The sequence below is a fragment of the Neofelis nebulosa genome, chromosome 2, assembly GCF_028018385.1.
Source record: "Neofelis nebulosa isolate mNeoNeb1 chromosome 2, mNeoNeb1.pri, whole genome shotgun sequence".
NCBI lineage: Eukaryota > Metazoa > Chordata > Mammalia > Carnivora > Felidae > Neofelis > Neofelis nebulosa.
In genome coordinates, this window is record NC_080783.1 from 171016221 (window position 1) to 171032830 (window position 16610).

At 37.1% G+C, this 16610-nt stretch overlaps 1 protein-coding gene across 12 annotated transcripts in view; it reads left to right on the forward strand.

Annotated features, from left to right (window-relative positions):
- Positions 1–16610, forward strand: part of DOCK7 (dedicator of cytokinesis 7) — a 233067-nt gene that overhangs the window by 178333 nt on the left and 38124 nt on the right. For 6 of the 12 annotated variants that reach the window (XM_058717167.1, XM_058717161.1, XM_058717162.1 and 3 more), the window contains 5 exons: positions 7740–7922; positions 8033–8195; positions 12010–12106; positions 15106–15202; positions 15321–15455. In XM_058717167.1, the coding sequence (XP_058573150.1) occupies positions 7740–7922; positions 8033–8195; positions 12010–12106; positions 15106–15202; positions 15321–15455 (675 nt within the window). The remainder of the gene's footprint in view (positions 1–7739; positions 7923–8032; positions 8196–12009; positions 12107–15105; positions 15203–15320; positions 15456–16610) is intronic. The other 6 variants (XM_058717163.1, XM_058717164.1, XM_058717165.1 and 3 more) reach the window with 1 other exon arrangement.

The following is a 16610-nucleotide window of genomic DNA, read 5'->3' on the forward strand; positions in this document are numbered from 1 at the left end:
CTGGAGATTCTTCTGAGGGGAATTCTTCCGTTTGGTCATTTTGGACAGTCCCTGGAGTGGTGAGGACCCGCAGGGCACTTCCCCCGTGCTGTGGTGTATAACTGGAGTTGGTGGGCGGGGCCGCAGTCCGACCTGATGTCTGCCCCCAGCCCACCGCTGGGGCCACAGTCAGACTGGTGTGTGCCTTCTCTTCCCCTCTCCTAGGGGCGGGATTCACTGTGGGGTGGTGTGGCCCGTCTGGTCTACTTGCACACTGCCAGGCTTGTGGTGCTGGGGAGCTGGCGTATTAGCTGGGGTGGGTAGGCAAGGTGCACGGGGGCAGGAGGGGCAGGCTTAGCTCGCTTCTCCTTAGGTGATCCACTTCAGGAGGGGCCCTGTGGCAGCGGGAGGGAGTCAGATCCGCTGCCGGAGGTTTGGCTCCGCAGAAGCACAGAGTTGGGTGTTTGCGCGGAGCGAGCAAGTTCCCTGGCAGGAACTGGTTCTCTTTGGGATTTTGGCTGGGGGATGGGCGAGGGAGATGGCGCTGGCGAGCGCCTTTGTTCCCCGCCAAGCTGAGCTCTGCCGTCCGGGGGCTCAGCAGCTCTCCCTCCCTTTGTCCTCCAGCCTTCCCGCTTTCTGAGCAGAGCTGTTAACTTCTGACCTCCCAGACGCTAAGTCGCGCTTGCTGTCAGAACACAGTCCGTCCGGCCCCTCCGCTTTTGCCAGCCCGACTCGGGGGCTCTGCTTGGCCGGCGAGCCGCCCCTCCGCCCCGGCTCCCTCCCGCCAGTCCGTGGAGCGCGCACCGCCTCGCCGCCCTTCCTACCCTCTTCCGTGGGCCTCTCGTCTGCGCTTGGCTCCGGAGACTCCGTTCTGCTAATCCTCTGGCGGTTTTCTGGGTTCTTTAGGCAGGTGTAGGTGGAATCTAAGTGATCAGCAGGACGCGCGGTGAGCCCAGCGTCCTCCTACGCCGCCATCTTCCGGAACTCCCCTCAACACCATTTATTAAAAGATTATTTTCCTTACTCCTCAGTACTATCTATGTATGGTCTGTCATGTAGAAAAAAGTCCTCATGCAGGGCACTGTTGTGATGAGTACTGGGTGTTTTACGTAAGTGATGAATCACTAAATTCTACACCTGAAACTAATAATTAAACTATATATTAGCTAGCTGGAATTCAGATAAAAGCTTGAAAAAAAAGAAAAAAAATCCTCATGCATATTAAAACAAATTTCTTGACTAATTCTTGGCCCTTTGCATTTCTACATAAATTTTAGAATTAGCTCATGATGTTTCACTAAAGTAAAAAAAGAACCGGTGAATCTGTGGGGATTTTGGTTAAGATTGTAATGATTCTGTGGGTTAATTTTGAGGACAATTGATACTTTTACACTACTGAATCTCCTAATCATTGAACATGAAAGATCTACCTATTATTTAGGCCTTCTTTAATGTCTATAAATATATAAACTTTTATACTTTTCACTAAAAGAGTCCTAGTACATTTTTTGTAGATGTGTTTTTTGGTCCTTGATATTTTTTTACTTTTATAATATTATAAAATTATATAATACATATAATTATATATAATCTTATAAATGTCATATTTTTCAAAAATTATTTTTTCCAACTGTTGATTACTTTCATGTGGAAATGGAATTGATTTTATACAGTGATGTTTATTTTTAGCAGAATTGCTAAACTAATAACATATGTATAGGCTTTTTTTCTACATACACAGTCCAGTCATCTATGAATAATGGCAGTTTGTTTCTTTCAAGTTTTTCTCATAACTTATTTTATTGGCTAAAACCTCCAGTACAGTTGTTGAATACAAGTGGTGATAACATCCTTAAAGGGGAAACTGGAACACTTCATTCTTAAACGTATGTGATGTAGTTTTTGGGGATTTTTTGTTTTGGATTTTTTTTTTTTTTTTTTTTTTTTTTTAGCTATCCTCCATTACATTATGGAAGTTCTCTTCTGTTCCTCGTTTGCTAAGAGTTTTGTTTTTTAATTACAAGTAGTTGAATTTTAATCATGCTTTCTTTGCATCCACTGAGACACTCATGTTATTTTGCCTTTTTTTTTTTTTTTTTTTTTTTAAATGTTTATTTTTGAGAGAGAGCACAAGCAGAGGGGCAGAGAGACAGGGAGACACAAAATCCGAAGCAGGCTCTAGACTTTGAGCTGTCAGCACAGAGTCCAATGCAGGGCTCGAACCCACGAACCATGAGATCATGACCTGAGCCGAAATTGGACGCTTAACCAACTGAGCCCCCCAGGCACCTGTTATTTTGCTTTTTAATCTTTTACTGAGACCCCTTTCAATTGATTTTCTAGTATTAAACCTACCTTCAGTTCCTGAATTAAACCCAGCTTTTTTTCATGATTGTGTATTAATGGATTTTATGTGCTGTAATTTAAGATACGTGTATTTATGTTTGTCAGTAAAATTGCTTGTAATGTTTTTCTCATAATGTTCTTTACAAATTTTGGAATCACGGTTAGGAAAGCCAATTTAAATGAGCCAGGGAATTTGCCCTTTTATGCTGTCTGTAGAGACTTGTTTAAAATTGGAGTTATTTCTTCCTGGAGTATTTGGGGAAATTGTGGGTGAGGCCATCTGTACTTGGAGTTTTCTTTTTTGAAAGTTTAAAAAGTACTGATTTAATTTCTTTAATGACTCTAAGACTGTTGAAGTTTTCTATTTCCTTTTATACTGGTTTCTGTATATTTTATTCTAATAGAAATTTATTAAAATCTATTGGCATACAAAATTCAAATATCTTCTATAATCTTTTTAATGTCTATACCATCTGTAGTAAATATAAATGGTTTCATTTCTGTGTCTGATTTTTTTTGTACATTTGTCTTAAATCAGTCTCAGTAGAAATTTGTGTAATCTTTAGTCTTTATAAAGAACCAATTTGGGTTCTTTTGAATGTTTATCTTCATTATTTAATGTCTTCTACTTTTTTTGCATTTATAGTTTTCTTTCTCTCACTTCTTGATGGATGTTTAACCTACTAATTTTCATCCTTCCTTCTTTGGTACATATTTTAAGCCTGTATATTTTCCTTTTATTGTTTTAGTTACATGCCACAGTTTATATGTAGCATTTTTATTATTCAGTTCAAAATATATCTGAAGTTCATTATGATTATTTTTGTCTTTTATGCCCTAAGTTTTTGTTTTAAAATATCTAGTCATAGGAAAATTTCTCATAATCCTTTGTTTCTGATTTTGACCTGATTTCATGATCAGAGAACTTTGTGTAATTTTTCAGTTTGTTATATTTGTGACAGCTGGTTTCATGGTCTTGTATTTAGTCAGTTTTTGCAAATAGGTCACGTATTTGAAAGTGCATATTCTTTAGTGTATTTCAGTGTTCTGTATTTGTCCATTACACCTGTTATTTCAAATTTGTTAGTCTTCTTGTTTAAACCTTTGTTCTTTTTACTGAATTCTGTCTGCTTATTCTAATATCCCATTAAAATCATGGCTTTTTAATAGCTTGTCATTTCCTAAGGATTCATTTCCTTTGAGGCCTTATTATGAAATACCTAATTTTAATTGTTAGTTTTTTGATGGACTGCACCTCTTATCAACATGAATTGTAAGACTTTTTATTTTGCCTTCAAGTCTATTTTGTATTGTATTAGTAGAAGATATCTATCTTCTGATATATATATATATAAATATATATATATATATATATTTATATATATAAATATATATTTATATATATATATATATATATATGAGTTTTTTCATCCTTCTCCTTTCAGCATTTTTTTCTTATGTTTTAAATGTTTGAAAATTATGTTTTACATGTGTCTTTTATAATCAACATGTAGTTAGATTTTTGTCTTAAGCTTTTAAAATCTAGTCTGTTCATTTTTGTCTTTCACTAGAGTTTTTAAAAGCCACTTAATTTAGAGGCACCTGGGTGGCTCAGTCAGTTAAGCATCCAACTTTGGCTCAGGTCATGATCTCGCTGTTCGTGAATTTGAGCCCTGCATTGGGCTCTGTGCTGACAGGTCAGAGCTTGGAGCCTGCATCAGATTCCATGTCTCCCTCTCTCTATCCCTCCCCTGTTCTCTCTCTCTCTCTCAAAAATAAATAATAAAACATTAAAAAAAATTTTTAGGGCGCCTGGGTGGCTCAGTCGGTTAAGCGTACGGCTTCGGCTCAGGTCATGATCTCATGTTCATGGGTTCAAGCCCCTCAATGGGCTCTGTGCTGACAGCTCAAAGCCTGGAGCCTGCTTCAGATTCTGTGTCTCCTCTCTCTCACTCTCCTCCATCTGAGCTCTGTCTCTCTCTCTCTCAAAACTAAACATTAAAAAAAATTTTTTTAATAAAATCCACTTAATTTGATATAACTAAATTTAATGTACTTAACATTCTTTAATTTTACTTCATATTGTCCCACCCCGTATGCCTTTTTGTCTCATTTATTGTGTTTTTTTAGATTATTTTTTTCCTTTCATTCATTTTCCTTGTTCTATTTTTTTCCTTTTTTCTACTTTAGAAGTTATACATTCTGTTTCTTTTTTTCATTGTATTACAAATCACTGTATACTTCCTTAAATTAAATTCCATCTCATTTAATCATTACCCTTACTTTCACATTGGTTAATAGAAGGATCTTAGAACAGGTTGATTATTTATTTACCTTTCTGCCTACTTAAATGCTATTTTCATGCATTTTTAATAGTATATATCATTAAACTTCAAGAGACATTATTATTACTTGTATGGCTATATAAATTTAATTATCATTTAAATTTGCACATGTGTTCACCACTGTATTTGCTTTTTTCCCAAATTTGTGACCTTCCATAAGAAATACTGTATCCTTTAGAATTTTCTGTGCTATGGTGATGAACTTTCTGTGTTTCTTTGAAAAATATCTTTGTTTGACCTTCATTCTTAAGGTTTTTGTATTTTGTATTTTTTTGAAATAGCATCTGAGTATCCTGTTTTCTTTCAGCATGCTAAGGGCATTGTCTCCACTGTCTTCTCATTTCCATTACTGCTACTTTTTTATTTTTAAAGTTCATTTATTTATTTTGAGAGAGAAAAAGAATGTAAGTGGAGAGGGGCAGAGAGAGAGAGAATCCCAATCAGGCTCTGGGGAGCTGCATATGGGGCTCAAACTCCAGAATGGTGGAATCATGACCTAAGCCGAAGTCAAGAGTTGGTCACTTAACTGCACCACCCAAACACACTTCAATTACTGCTTTAGCTGTGTCTTGGGTGCTTGGGTGGCTCAGTTGGTTAAGCATCTGACTCTTGATTTCAGCTCAGGTCATAATCTCATGGTTTATGAGATCGAGCCCCACATAGAGCTGTGTGCTGACAGCACGAAGCCTGCTTGGGATTCTCTGTCTCCCTCTCCCTCTCTCTCTCTCTGTCTCTGTCTCTCTGTGTGTGCATCTCCCCAGCTCACTCTTAAGTACGTGTGCTCTGTCTCTCTCTCTCTCTCTCTCTCTCAAAAATAAATAAATAAACTAAAAAAAAACCCATTCTCTCTCCCTCTGCCCTTTCCCTTACCCTGCTCATGTTTTCTCTCTCTTAAAAAAAAAAAAAAAAAAAAAAGGTGTTGAACTATTGCTTCTTTAAAGATAATCTGTCTCTCCCGCCACCTCTTTTTTATGATATTCTCCTTAGAATTGGTCTTCTGTGGTTTCATTCTGTTGCATCTAGTTTTGAATTTCTTTATGTTTGTTCTGCTTGGTATTTGTTTGGTTTTTTGGTGTTTTTTTTTGGACTTCTTAAATCTGTAGTTCAGCATCTTCAGTTCTGTGAAATTCTAGACTATTATCTGCCCAAATATGTCCTCTTCTTCATTCTGTCTCTCCTCTTTTTATATTCCAGTTAAGCTTATGTTAGTCCTCCTTATTGCATCCTCTGTGTCTCTTTTCTTCTGTATAGTCCATCTTGTTGTTAACCTGTTCTTCACACTGGGTTGTTGTTTTTGATCTATCTTCCAGTTTACTAATTCTCTCCTTAATTCTACCTAATATTATTTTAAATCACTCCATTGAGTTCTTAATTTGGTTATTGTGTGATTTGGTTAAGTGAGTTTATGTAGGTGAATTCACTTATATGTGCAAGCATAGTGAACATAGGTAAGTGTTTGATTTCTCTCTGGAGCCACCCTTTCTTCTGCATTTGAATCTCAGGCCTGCTACTTACTGCAAAATACCTGTATAGAATACTTCTCGGTGTCTTAGTTTTCTTTGACTGTAAGATGTGGTGAGTAATAATATTTATCTTTTTGGATGGGTGCAAGGGATAAATAAGTTAATATGCATAAAGTGTTCAGTACAGTGCCTAGCACAGAGTAAGCATCATAGAAGAGTCGACTGCTATCATTTTTATCATCTAGGATGGAGGGGAGAGTAAGGTAGTAGTTGAGATCATGACTCCAACAGTTAAGTATGTTAAACTTCCCTTTGTCTTCTCTTCTTAACATCCCTTCCAAGGCTTTCTTATTATTAGTTAGTATATTTACTTAACCAAAGCTTAGAATGTAGTATAATGGTAAAGAGTATAAGCTTTGGTGTCTGGTTAACCTGGACTAAAATCTTGGCTTAATCTCTAGCTTTTCATTTCCTTACGTTTAAACTAGAAATAACAGTGATTAATACCATCTCAGAAATCATTGTGAGAGTTAAATGAGAAATGATTAGCACAGTGTCTAGCACATCTCAAATGTTCTGTTTTGTCATCATCATCACCTTTAATTGTCATCCTATGTTCTTGTCTGTAAAACTAAGATGATACAACCTGCTTGGTAATACTGTTGGAGGACTAAATGAAATAATGTACAGAAAGAGCTTAGCATGATGATTAGAACAGAGTAAATATGGAATAAATGGTATCGTAGACAAGTTTTTATTCCTAATTTTTCTTTTTTTTTCATTTTTTTCATTTTCACATGCTGTATTACAAGTGCAGATTGAAGACTGAAGATAGCACCTTCACCTTATTTCTCTAAGTGAAAGTGCTTTTTATTTTATTTTTATTTTTTTTAAATCTTTTTTTTCAACGTTTTTTATTTATTTTTGGGACAGAGAGAGACAGAGCATGAACGGGGGAGGGGCAGAGAGAGAGGGAGACACAGAATTGGAAACAGGCTCCAGGCTCCGAGCCATCAGCCCAGAGCCTGACGCGGGGCTCGAACTCACGGACCGCGAGATCGTGACCTGGCTGAAGTCGGACGCTTAACCGACTGCGCCACCCAGGCGCCCCAAAGTGCTTTTTATTTACGTATGGTCTAAGACTCTTCCCTTTTGTCAGTGGCCCTTGAGAGGAATCCATAGTTCTTTAAGCCTGATAAACATTTTGTTATTACTATTCTACTCTGTTCTTATACCACTTTATGGAGTCATTTGCTTTTTCTTTTACCATATTATATCAGACATGATGAACATAGATATCTTAGTTTTAATAGTGGATCTGTTATGTTTTTCCCTTGTTTCTTTCAGTGTTTATTGTCTACAGGAAACCCTACCATATAAATTAAAACAATCTTCCAATGCCAGGAAAAGTTATTAAACTTCAGGACCTGAAGTTTAAGGCTCTATATGACTTATTCAAGTATTGTCTAAATCAAATGGTTCTTTTTAAATATTTGATTTTTTAAGCAATTTTTGTTTTATTACAGTTAGAAGAAAACAGTTGGCAACCCCAGAAAAGAAATGGCCATTGATCAGTCTGTCTCATTCTACTGTTCTTTATTTTCAGAGTGGTAGGCAACACACTACCTTTTCAGCAGAATCGAGTCGGAGCCTTTTGATCTGTCTACTTTGGGTTCTCAAGAATGCAGATGAGACAGTTCTACAAAAGTGGTTCACAGATCTCTCAGTCCTACAGCTAAACCGGCTATTAGATTTGCTTTATCTCTGCGTATCTTGCTTTGAGTACAAAGTAAGTGATCACTATGCCATTTCAGAGAAAAACGAGAAAGAAAACATAATGTGGAAAAGGAAGAAGGAAATTTCCTCAATGGCTCTTCTTTGCTAATGTTTAAATTTTAGGGAAAGAAAGTGTTTGAAAGAATGAATAGTTTGACCTTTAAGAAATCAAAAGACATGAGAGCAAAGCTTGAAGAAGCTATTCTTGGGAGCATAGGTGCTAGGCAAGAAATGGTGCGCCGAAGCCGAGGACAGCTTGGTACGTACACATTATCTTCTCCTTCTGGTGAGAATTTTTTCAGTTTCTTTGAAATATTTATTACAATGGTCATTGTTGCAAATCTTCAGTGATTCGACACTTTTTTTAAAAAAAGTGTTTTAAATGAAACTCTGAATTAACTTGAATAACCACATCTCTCTAGGGATTCAAGTTCGAGTCCTGAGTAGGGTGAACATATTTCCTGATTTGTTCTGGACAGTCTCAGTTTATTCCTGTTGTCCTTATGTGATTATGAATAGCATCCCTTACCTTTTAAAATAGACGTTTTAAAAGCAGTTTTAGGTCCATAGCAAAATCGAGCTAACAGTACAGAGATTCCCTGTATACTCCCTAGCACACAGGCATAGCCTTACCTGTTATCAGCATCCCTCAGCAGAGTGGTGTACTTGTTACAGCTGGTGAACCTGCACTGACACATCATTATCACCCAAAGTCCATAATTGACACTAGGATTCACTCTTAGTTTCATACTTGCTACATTGCATCACTTCTTACTCTTAAAATAAACTTCCTAGTTTGTACAATGAATTAAAATAGCCTGTATTTCAGGGAAAGATATTGTCCCTCAGCCTCAGGTATCAGGGAGAGAAACCAGTTAGTAGCATTTGAGGCCTGTTTCTACTCCCAGATACTGCTATCCTTTAGCCATATAACCTTGGCCAGGTCACTCCATCTCCTCACTTTCCTTTTCCTTATCCGCTTTTGATTGTTTTGAGAATTTAGAAGGTAGTGTAACTAACTGATCTTTCATCATTGTAGTGACCCAGGTGTGTTTAAACATTTCATAAATTCTAAAGTCACAAATAATGACGTTGCTGAGAGCTCCTTAGGGTCAGGGACATGGCCTAGTCACCTGTATGCATGACATATGCTAATAGTTCAATGTATATTTGACTTAAAAGAGGAATGCACATTTACATGAATATTTTTAATGTTTTCTGATAAGCCATAAACATAGTGATCATTTATTCAAGTTAACTTAAATATCTTTTATATGCTATTTATGGTTGGAATTTCATAATAATACAGAATCTTTGCCTTTGGAATTAAGAGCACCGTTTGCTTTTTTTCCCTCACTTTAGTTGTATGCAATGTATAGTGTACTTACAGATTTATTATGTACAACAACCTTCTAAAAAAGAATGAAAATGAGGGACCCCTGGGTAGCTCAATCGGTTAAGTGCCTGACTTCGGCTCAGGTCATGACCTCACTGTGGGTTCGAGCCCCACTCTGGGCTGTGTGCTGACAGCTAGGAGCCTGGAGCCTACTTTGGATTCTGTGTCTCCCTCCCTCTCCCCCTCTACCACCGTGTTCTGTCTCTCAAAAATGAATAAACATTTAAAAAATATATATGAAAACGAACTTTTATTTAGTTCATTTAATTATTACCAAAATCTAATGAAGATTATCTTCAACCTTTAAGTTAAAGAAAATAAAACTCACCAGAAGTAAATAACTTGCCTACGATCATAAACTAAGTGACAGAACCAGGCTCTTTTGACTTCCGATGTAGTGTTCTGTATATTCTACTGCACCTCTTTCTAAAGTTTCTTGTTGGAGAGAGTGGCACTGTTAGTAGTATGTTATGTTTTTAAACCTGTAGCCTTAGGACAGTCATCTTTGTTTGAATGTAGAAACTGAAATTCTATATGTAGAATCTAAAGGAAATAAATGAATAAACTCCTAGATACCTCTGTTAGTGGTGCCCTAGGTGTGGGGGGAGAGGAGGGCAGAGAGGATGGAGGTGTCAAGAGGTACAAATGTCCAGTTATAAAATACTTAAGTACTGGGATGTAATGTATAGCATGGTGACTACAGTTTATACCATATTGTACATTTGAAAGTTACTAAGAGAGTAGGTTTTAAGTTCTCATCATAGGAAAATTATAATATGTGGTAATGGATATTGACTAGATTTAGAGTGGTGATCATTTCATAAATGTATACAGATATTGAATCATATTGTACACCTGAAACGAATATAAAGACATACGTCTGTCGTATCTTAATTTTTTAAAAATTGAAGTTCTTAGAAAAATAAGACCTTTGCAATTCTTATTTGAATTTGGACACCCAAGTTATGTCACCCAATGATAGACATTGGGTGATAAGAGATGAGGGACAATTTCATGGGGGGAAGAAAGTTAATGATAAAAATGTAAATAGATCCCAGATATTTGTTTTGTTAACTGGGTAAATACAGGCATATCTTTTTTGTTGTCTTTTACCAAATTTTTTAAAGATAGAGGTTTCATAATAAAAAAAGAGGTGGGAAGAGAAGGAAAGTGAAGGGAGGGGAGAGAAAGCAGAAGACTTACCCAGACATGTCCTTTATTGTGTAGCATATTTGCTTCTCATTATTTTTTTTTAAGTTTATTTATTTTGAGAGAGAGAGAGCACACGCACACAAGTGTGGGGAGGGGTAGAGAGGAGAGGAAAGAGTGAGAATTCCAAGCAGGCTCCATGCTGTCAGCTCAGAGCCCAACTCGAGGCTCAATCCCACAACCCTAGGATCATGACCTAAGCCAAAATCAAGAGTTGGATGCCTCACCAACTGAGCCACCCAGGTGCCTCATTTCTCATTATTTTTAAAATTTCTATTTGGACTCTAAATTTTTACTTTCCTTTTTCTTTGCATTCTCCCAACCAATTTAAAATCTCAATGCTTCTTTCAAAAAGAAGCATTAGTTTTCTAGTTGAAAGTCTGAAGTCATGGCTAATTCCTTCCTTTAAGTGTAAATCTCTCCACAATTCTCAATACCTTCTTCACTTCTGCTGGATTTGTATGAACCAGTTCTGTCACTGCTGCCCCTTCTGGGAGCCCACAGCATTCTGTCTGCTTTCTATCCCAGAAGCCTTGGATGAAAGCCCTCTTCTTTCTTCTGTCCTGTCTTCTGTGGACCAAATAATAATTCCTAATTGTTTTAGGAATCCTTCTTACTTTGTTTCTATATTAAAGAAAAGCTTATTGAACTTCAGTATTGCCAGACACCTTGTCAACCCTAAACATAAAGGGGTGGACAAAATAGGCATAATCTCCATTCTTAAGTAGCTTATATTCTTGTGATGATAAGTGCTGTGGAAAGAACTAAAGCCAATTAAGAGGAAAGGAAGTGTTGGGGAGTTGGGGAAGACCTTTATGTGGAGGTGATGAATGACTGGTCAATGAAAATTTGTGGGAAGCACAGTCACATAAGAGGAACAACCACTATTACAGAGGTCCTAAATCAGGAGCATATATAGAAAACACACACAAAATAAGTGTGGTGGCATAAGTAGGAGAGAGAGTGTGGTAGGAAATAAGGTCTTATAAGACCCACGTAGGGCCTAATAAGCCATGGTTTAGGTTCAGAGAAAACAGTGTTAGAAAGTTTGCTTATATAAAAGGGCGTTTGGTTTTTTTATATATAATGCAGGTAATATATTTCTGTTATAACTGTTATAAAAAAGGGAAAAAAGTTTTTGAGAGAGAGAGAGAGTCAGAGCGTGAGCAGAGGAGGGGCAGAGAGAGAGGGAGACACAGAATCTGAAGCAGGCTCCAGACTGTCAGCACAGAACCTGATGTGGGTCTTGAACTCAAGAGCCACGAGATCATGACCTGAGCTGAAGTTGGATGCTTCACTGACAGAGCCACCCGGGCGCCCCATAAAACATTTTTAATAAAGAGTACCATTGTTAGTTTTTGCGACCTGTAGTGAGGATAAAATGGCTGTGTATAAAGTTAACATTGTGCAGTATATCTTATATATTTGCATATATACATATAGGTGGTCCAAATGAAACCGCACTTTAAAAATGGTTTTGAAATTTATTTGACAGAGAGAAGCCCATCTGGAAGTGCCTTTGGAAGTCAAGAAAATCTGAGGTGGAGAAAGGATATGACTCACTGGCGTCAAAACACCGAGAAGCTTGACAAGTAATATAACGTATTTTATGTTACTGATGGGCTTGTTGGATTTCAAATGCAGGAGGAAAATGGCTAATTTTATTGTTTTATATATATATTAGGTATTCAAATCTTAGACAACAAAATAGGTTTAATTTTTTTGATGTCTATTTGTTTTGAGAGAGCGCATGTATGTGAGTGGGGGAAGGGCAGAGAGAGAGAGAGAGAGAGAGAGAGAAAATCCTAAGCAGGCTCTGTGCTGACAGCCTCAATCCCATGAACTGTGAGATCATGACCTGAGCCAGAATCGAGAGTCGGACACTTAACCAACTGAGACACCCAGGGGCCCAGTTATATTTAATGTTTAAATTTTAGATTAAAAAATATTTAGGGGAAGAATTTTTCATGTGGTATAGTAAAGCAAAATGTTACCCATTTTGTCTCCAACAACTGTCTCCAAAAATATGCCTTTGAAATACATTCTGCAACAGTTTTTTAATGTAATTTGGGAGTGCACTGAACTTCATATTTCAGGGATCCAAGAATTAGAAAGCTAATCTTTGTCCTCTTGGAGCTTAAAATATAATTAAGAGAAAGACAGAAACACCACAGGTCTTCTGTTTCTAGCATGGAGGTAAGCTAGGAACACTAATTGACCCCTACTGCCAAAAACAACTAAAAATGCACTTCCTGAGAGCTTGTACCTAATGAACTGGACCTTCAGTGTAAGGGGCACCAAAAGTAATCCCTTCTTACTGACCATGTGACCTCAGGTAAAATTGCTTAGCTTGAAACTTGGCATTGAGTCAAGGGGCTGAAATTTTTGTCTTGAGAATTTGTAATTACAAGTTAGGCCTCAAGTAGCTTGACTGGCCCAATAAACTTTGAGAATATGATGACAAGCTCATTCAGGTTTGCCTAGTACTACACCCAGTGTTAGCACTGAATGTTCATCCCAGGGAATCCCTCAGTCCTGTGCTAAAGTAAACCAGGCTGCTCAGTCACGCTACCTGAGGACCATCTTCAGACCAGGCTTTCAAGGATTTTCACAGATAAACTTGCAGAAGTACACAGATAGTAACATCATAGACCATAGGAAACACTGCCTTATGCAAGCCAGTAGAGTGAGAAATCACAGACTTGCTACCATATAGATGAGAGTTTGGATTACCAGAAACTGTCGTAGTCTCTTCAGGCTGTAACAAAATAGAACACAGTGCATTGCTTATAAACAACAGCAATTTATTTCTGACAGTTTTGGAGGCTGGGAATTCCAATATCATGGCACCTTCGGTTTGATGTCTAGTGAAGGCCCTCATCAGGGTTACAGCAAGAATGCTGTCTTTGGTGGAAGAGCAAGCAGACTCCCTGGGCCTCTTTCATAAAGGCATTAATCCCCATTCATGAGGGCTCTGCCCTGATGACCTAATTACCTTCCAAAGACCCTACCTGCTAATACTATCACCTTGGGCATTAGATTTTTAACATGAATTTTGTGATGACACAAATACTCAGACTATAGCAGGTATTGAATACAATATAAATACTTAAAAATTCTTAAACTTTGAGTATGTCCACTTTTCTCTCCTCCTTGTCTGTTCAAGTCCATTTCTTTATTTTTTCCAGGTGTGTTTTGTTTTTTAGAAATCACAAAGGATAGGGCTGCCAGGTGGCTCAGTCAGTCGAGCATCTGACTCTTGTCTTTGGCTCAGGTCTTGATCTCATGGTTTGTGAGTTCGAGCCCCAAGTGGGGCTCTGCATTGACAGCACAGAGCCTGCTTGGATTCTCTTTCCCTCTCTCTTTGCCCCTCCTCTGCTGGTGTGCACGTGTGTACTCGCTCGCTCTCTCTAAATAAATAAATAAACTTTAAAAAAAAAAAAAAAAAGAAATCACAAAGCAGTGAGATGCTATGATATTAGTATATTGCTTTCTTTTGCATTTGTATAATGTGTTTTCTCTGCATGTCTTGCTGTGTTTTAAGGAAGCTTTTTTTTTTTTTTTTTGGTGTTTTCCCGATTCTTTTTGTTTAAACCATCATGTTATTGTCAGGTTTTTTCACAAAATCTTGCTGAAATTTTAAGTTTGAACATATATATATTTCCCAATTTAATTCTAACTATGTTGTATTTTCTCCTTTAATTTATAAAATGTAAATTCATGAACTATTCTCCTAAGTGGTAGTAATAAAGATTCAGAGGTTTAAACATCCAGAAACTTTGAAAAGTTAACATTTAAAATGTTCTTGTTCTTCCACCTTGATTTATGTGTTTGTTTTGTCTATGTAGGTGTAATTGTTTCTATATCTATCTATCTATCTATCACTACTAAAATAAACATCAATTTTACCCATAAATCATATGGAGCTATTCTTAATATTGCTCTTTATATTTTTAATGAATACTAGTCTTTAAGAAAACCACTTTATTGCATCAGTTTGTTTTGTTTCTATTGAGTGATTCTGTCCAGAGTTTGGGGAAGAGTTAAATCACTTTCTGTATCAAAATTGCTGTATCAAAAATCTATAGCAAAATTTTTTGTATTTTTGATAACAAAAATACTGAAAAATTAGGTGACAATTTGGAAAAAATAAGTACTTTTATCCTAAGTAAATATGTTGAAAATCCTTGAAGCAGTAAGATGAACACTAAACATTTTGAGTATTGCTTTACATGAAGCAGCCCTAAATACAAGCCCACATAGCACCACCTAGTGTCTGTGCCATTGAGAATAAAAAATACGCTCCTGCGTTTGCCACATCTCTGAAAGCTAAACATTTGTTTTCACTGGTATTGTAGAATTGCAATGGGATGTGAAAATCTGTACTGACGTGGTTGACAAAATGTAGGGTAAAAGAAAACACTTATAATGTGTAAAATAATTGTCTTTTTATTCTCTTACAAGTTTTCTTTAAGGCAAATACTGACAAATGGTTCCAAGTTTTTTATTTCTATGTATCTTTAAGTCTTTTTTGAATTGTGGATCTATGCCTCTTTTAAAAGGTAAATATCCTTATAATATTTTGTATTAGATCAAGAGCAGAGATTGAGCATGAAGCACTGATTGATGGAAATCTGGCTACTGAAGCAAACCTAATCATTTTGGATACATTAGAGATTGTTGTCCAGGTAAGAACACAAACAAGAAGGATTTAAAGTATAGATTTGGTGAATTGGGGTTGTGCAAAAAACATTTATTGAGCCATAATTCATCTATTTTTAAAATTTATTTATTTTTAAATTGCAGACAGTTTCTGTAACAGAATCCAAAGAGAGCATCCTTGGTGGGGTGCTAAAAGTCCTACTGCATAGCATGGCCTGTAACCAAAGTGCAGTTTATCTACAACACTGTTTCGCTACACAGAGAGCCCTGGTTTCAAAGGTAGGTTATTTTTGTACCTTCAGTCTTGTCCAACTTGGCTTTCTTTCTTTATATTGTCTAAGATCGTTTAACGCTCCTTGGTTAATATAGTAAAAATTTTAAGGGGTGCCTGGGTGGCTCAGTCGGGTGAGCTTCCGACTTTGGCTCAGGTCATGATCTCACGGTTTGTGGATTCGTGCCCTGCATCAGGCTCTGTGCTGACAGCTCGGAGCCTGGAGCCTGCTTCAGATTCTGTGTCTCCCTCTCTCTCTGCTCCTCCCCTGCTCACATGCTGTCTCTCAAAAATAAATACAGATTAAAAAACTGAAAAAAAATTTTAATAATAACCCAAGACCCATGATTCTTTTTTGCCTCTCTTCTACTAGTTGCGTTTTCAGTTCTCTCTTATTTGGATCACTTGTAACCAGTTTGGGGCTTAAAAAACAGTCATTTTGGGGGCGCCTGAGTGGTTCAGTCAGTTAAGTGTCTGACTTCAGCTCAGGTCACGATCTCACAGTTTGTGAGTTCGAGCCCTGCGTTGGGCTCTCTGTTGGTGGCTCGGAGCCTGGAGCCTGCTTCGGGTTCTGTGTCTCCCTCTCTCTGCCCCTTCCCTGTTCACGCTCTTGTCTCACTCTCTCTCAAAAATAAACATTAAAAAAAAAGTTTTGTTGTGGAGAAGAGCTTGAAATTAATAACTGATTTAAAATATGGGGCTTTCCTTGTTTTCTCTTAATCTCCTTCTGTCATTAACTTGATTTATTTAAGAATTTAAGGTGTAAGTAGTTCATTCCGTTGACATTAACTTACCCCGTGGATGAATAGGAGGTACTTCCATTTGTTCAACTACTTCAGATATTTATTTCCTATGTTGGTTTTCTGAACGTAGGTATATTCTTAAATCTTGAAGGTATCTATTTCATCATAGTCATCTAATGTGGAATGCAGAGCTGTTAAAACTTGAACCAATGAAAATTACTTATGTAGCATTTTATAATAAAACATATTAATAGAATTATTACATGTTGGTTATGGTTACTATATTGTTTTATGCATAGTGTCTAATCTTCCTCAGATAGTCCCATAGTCCCGTGTAGATAATACCGTTAGGTCCATTTTATGGATGAGACATTGTCCAACATTACACTACTGGCTAATAAGTGACATATTCAGTATTCA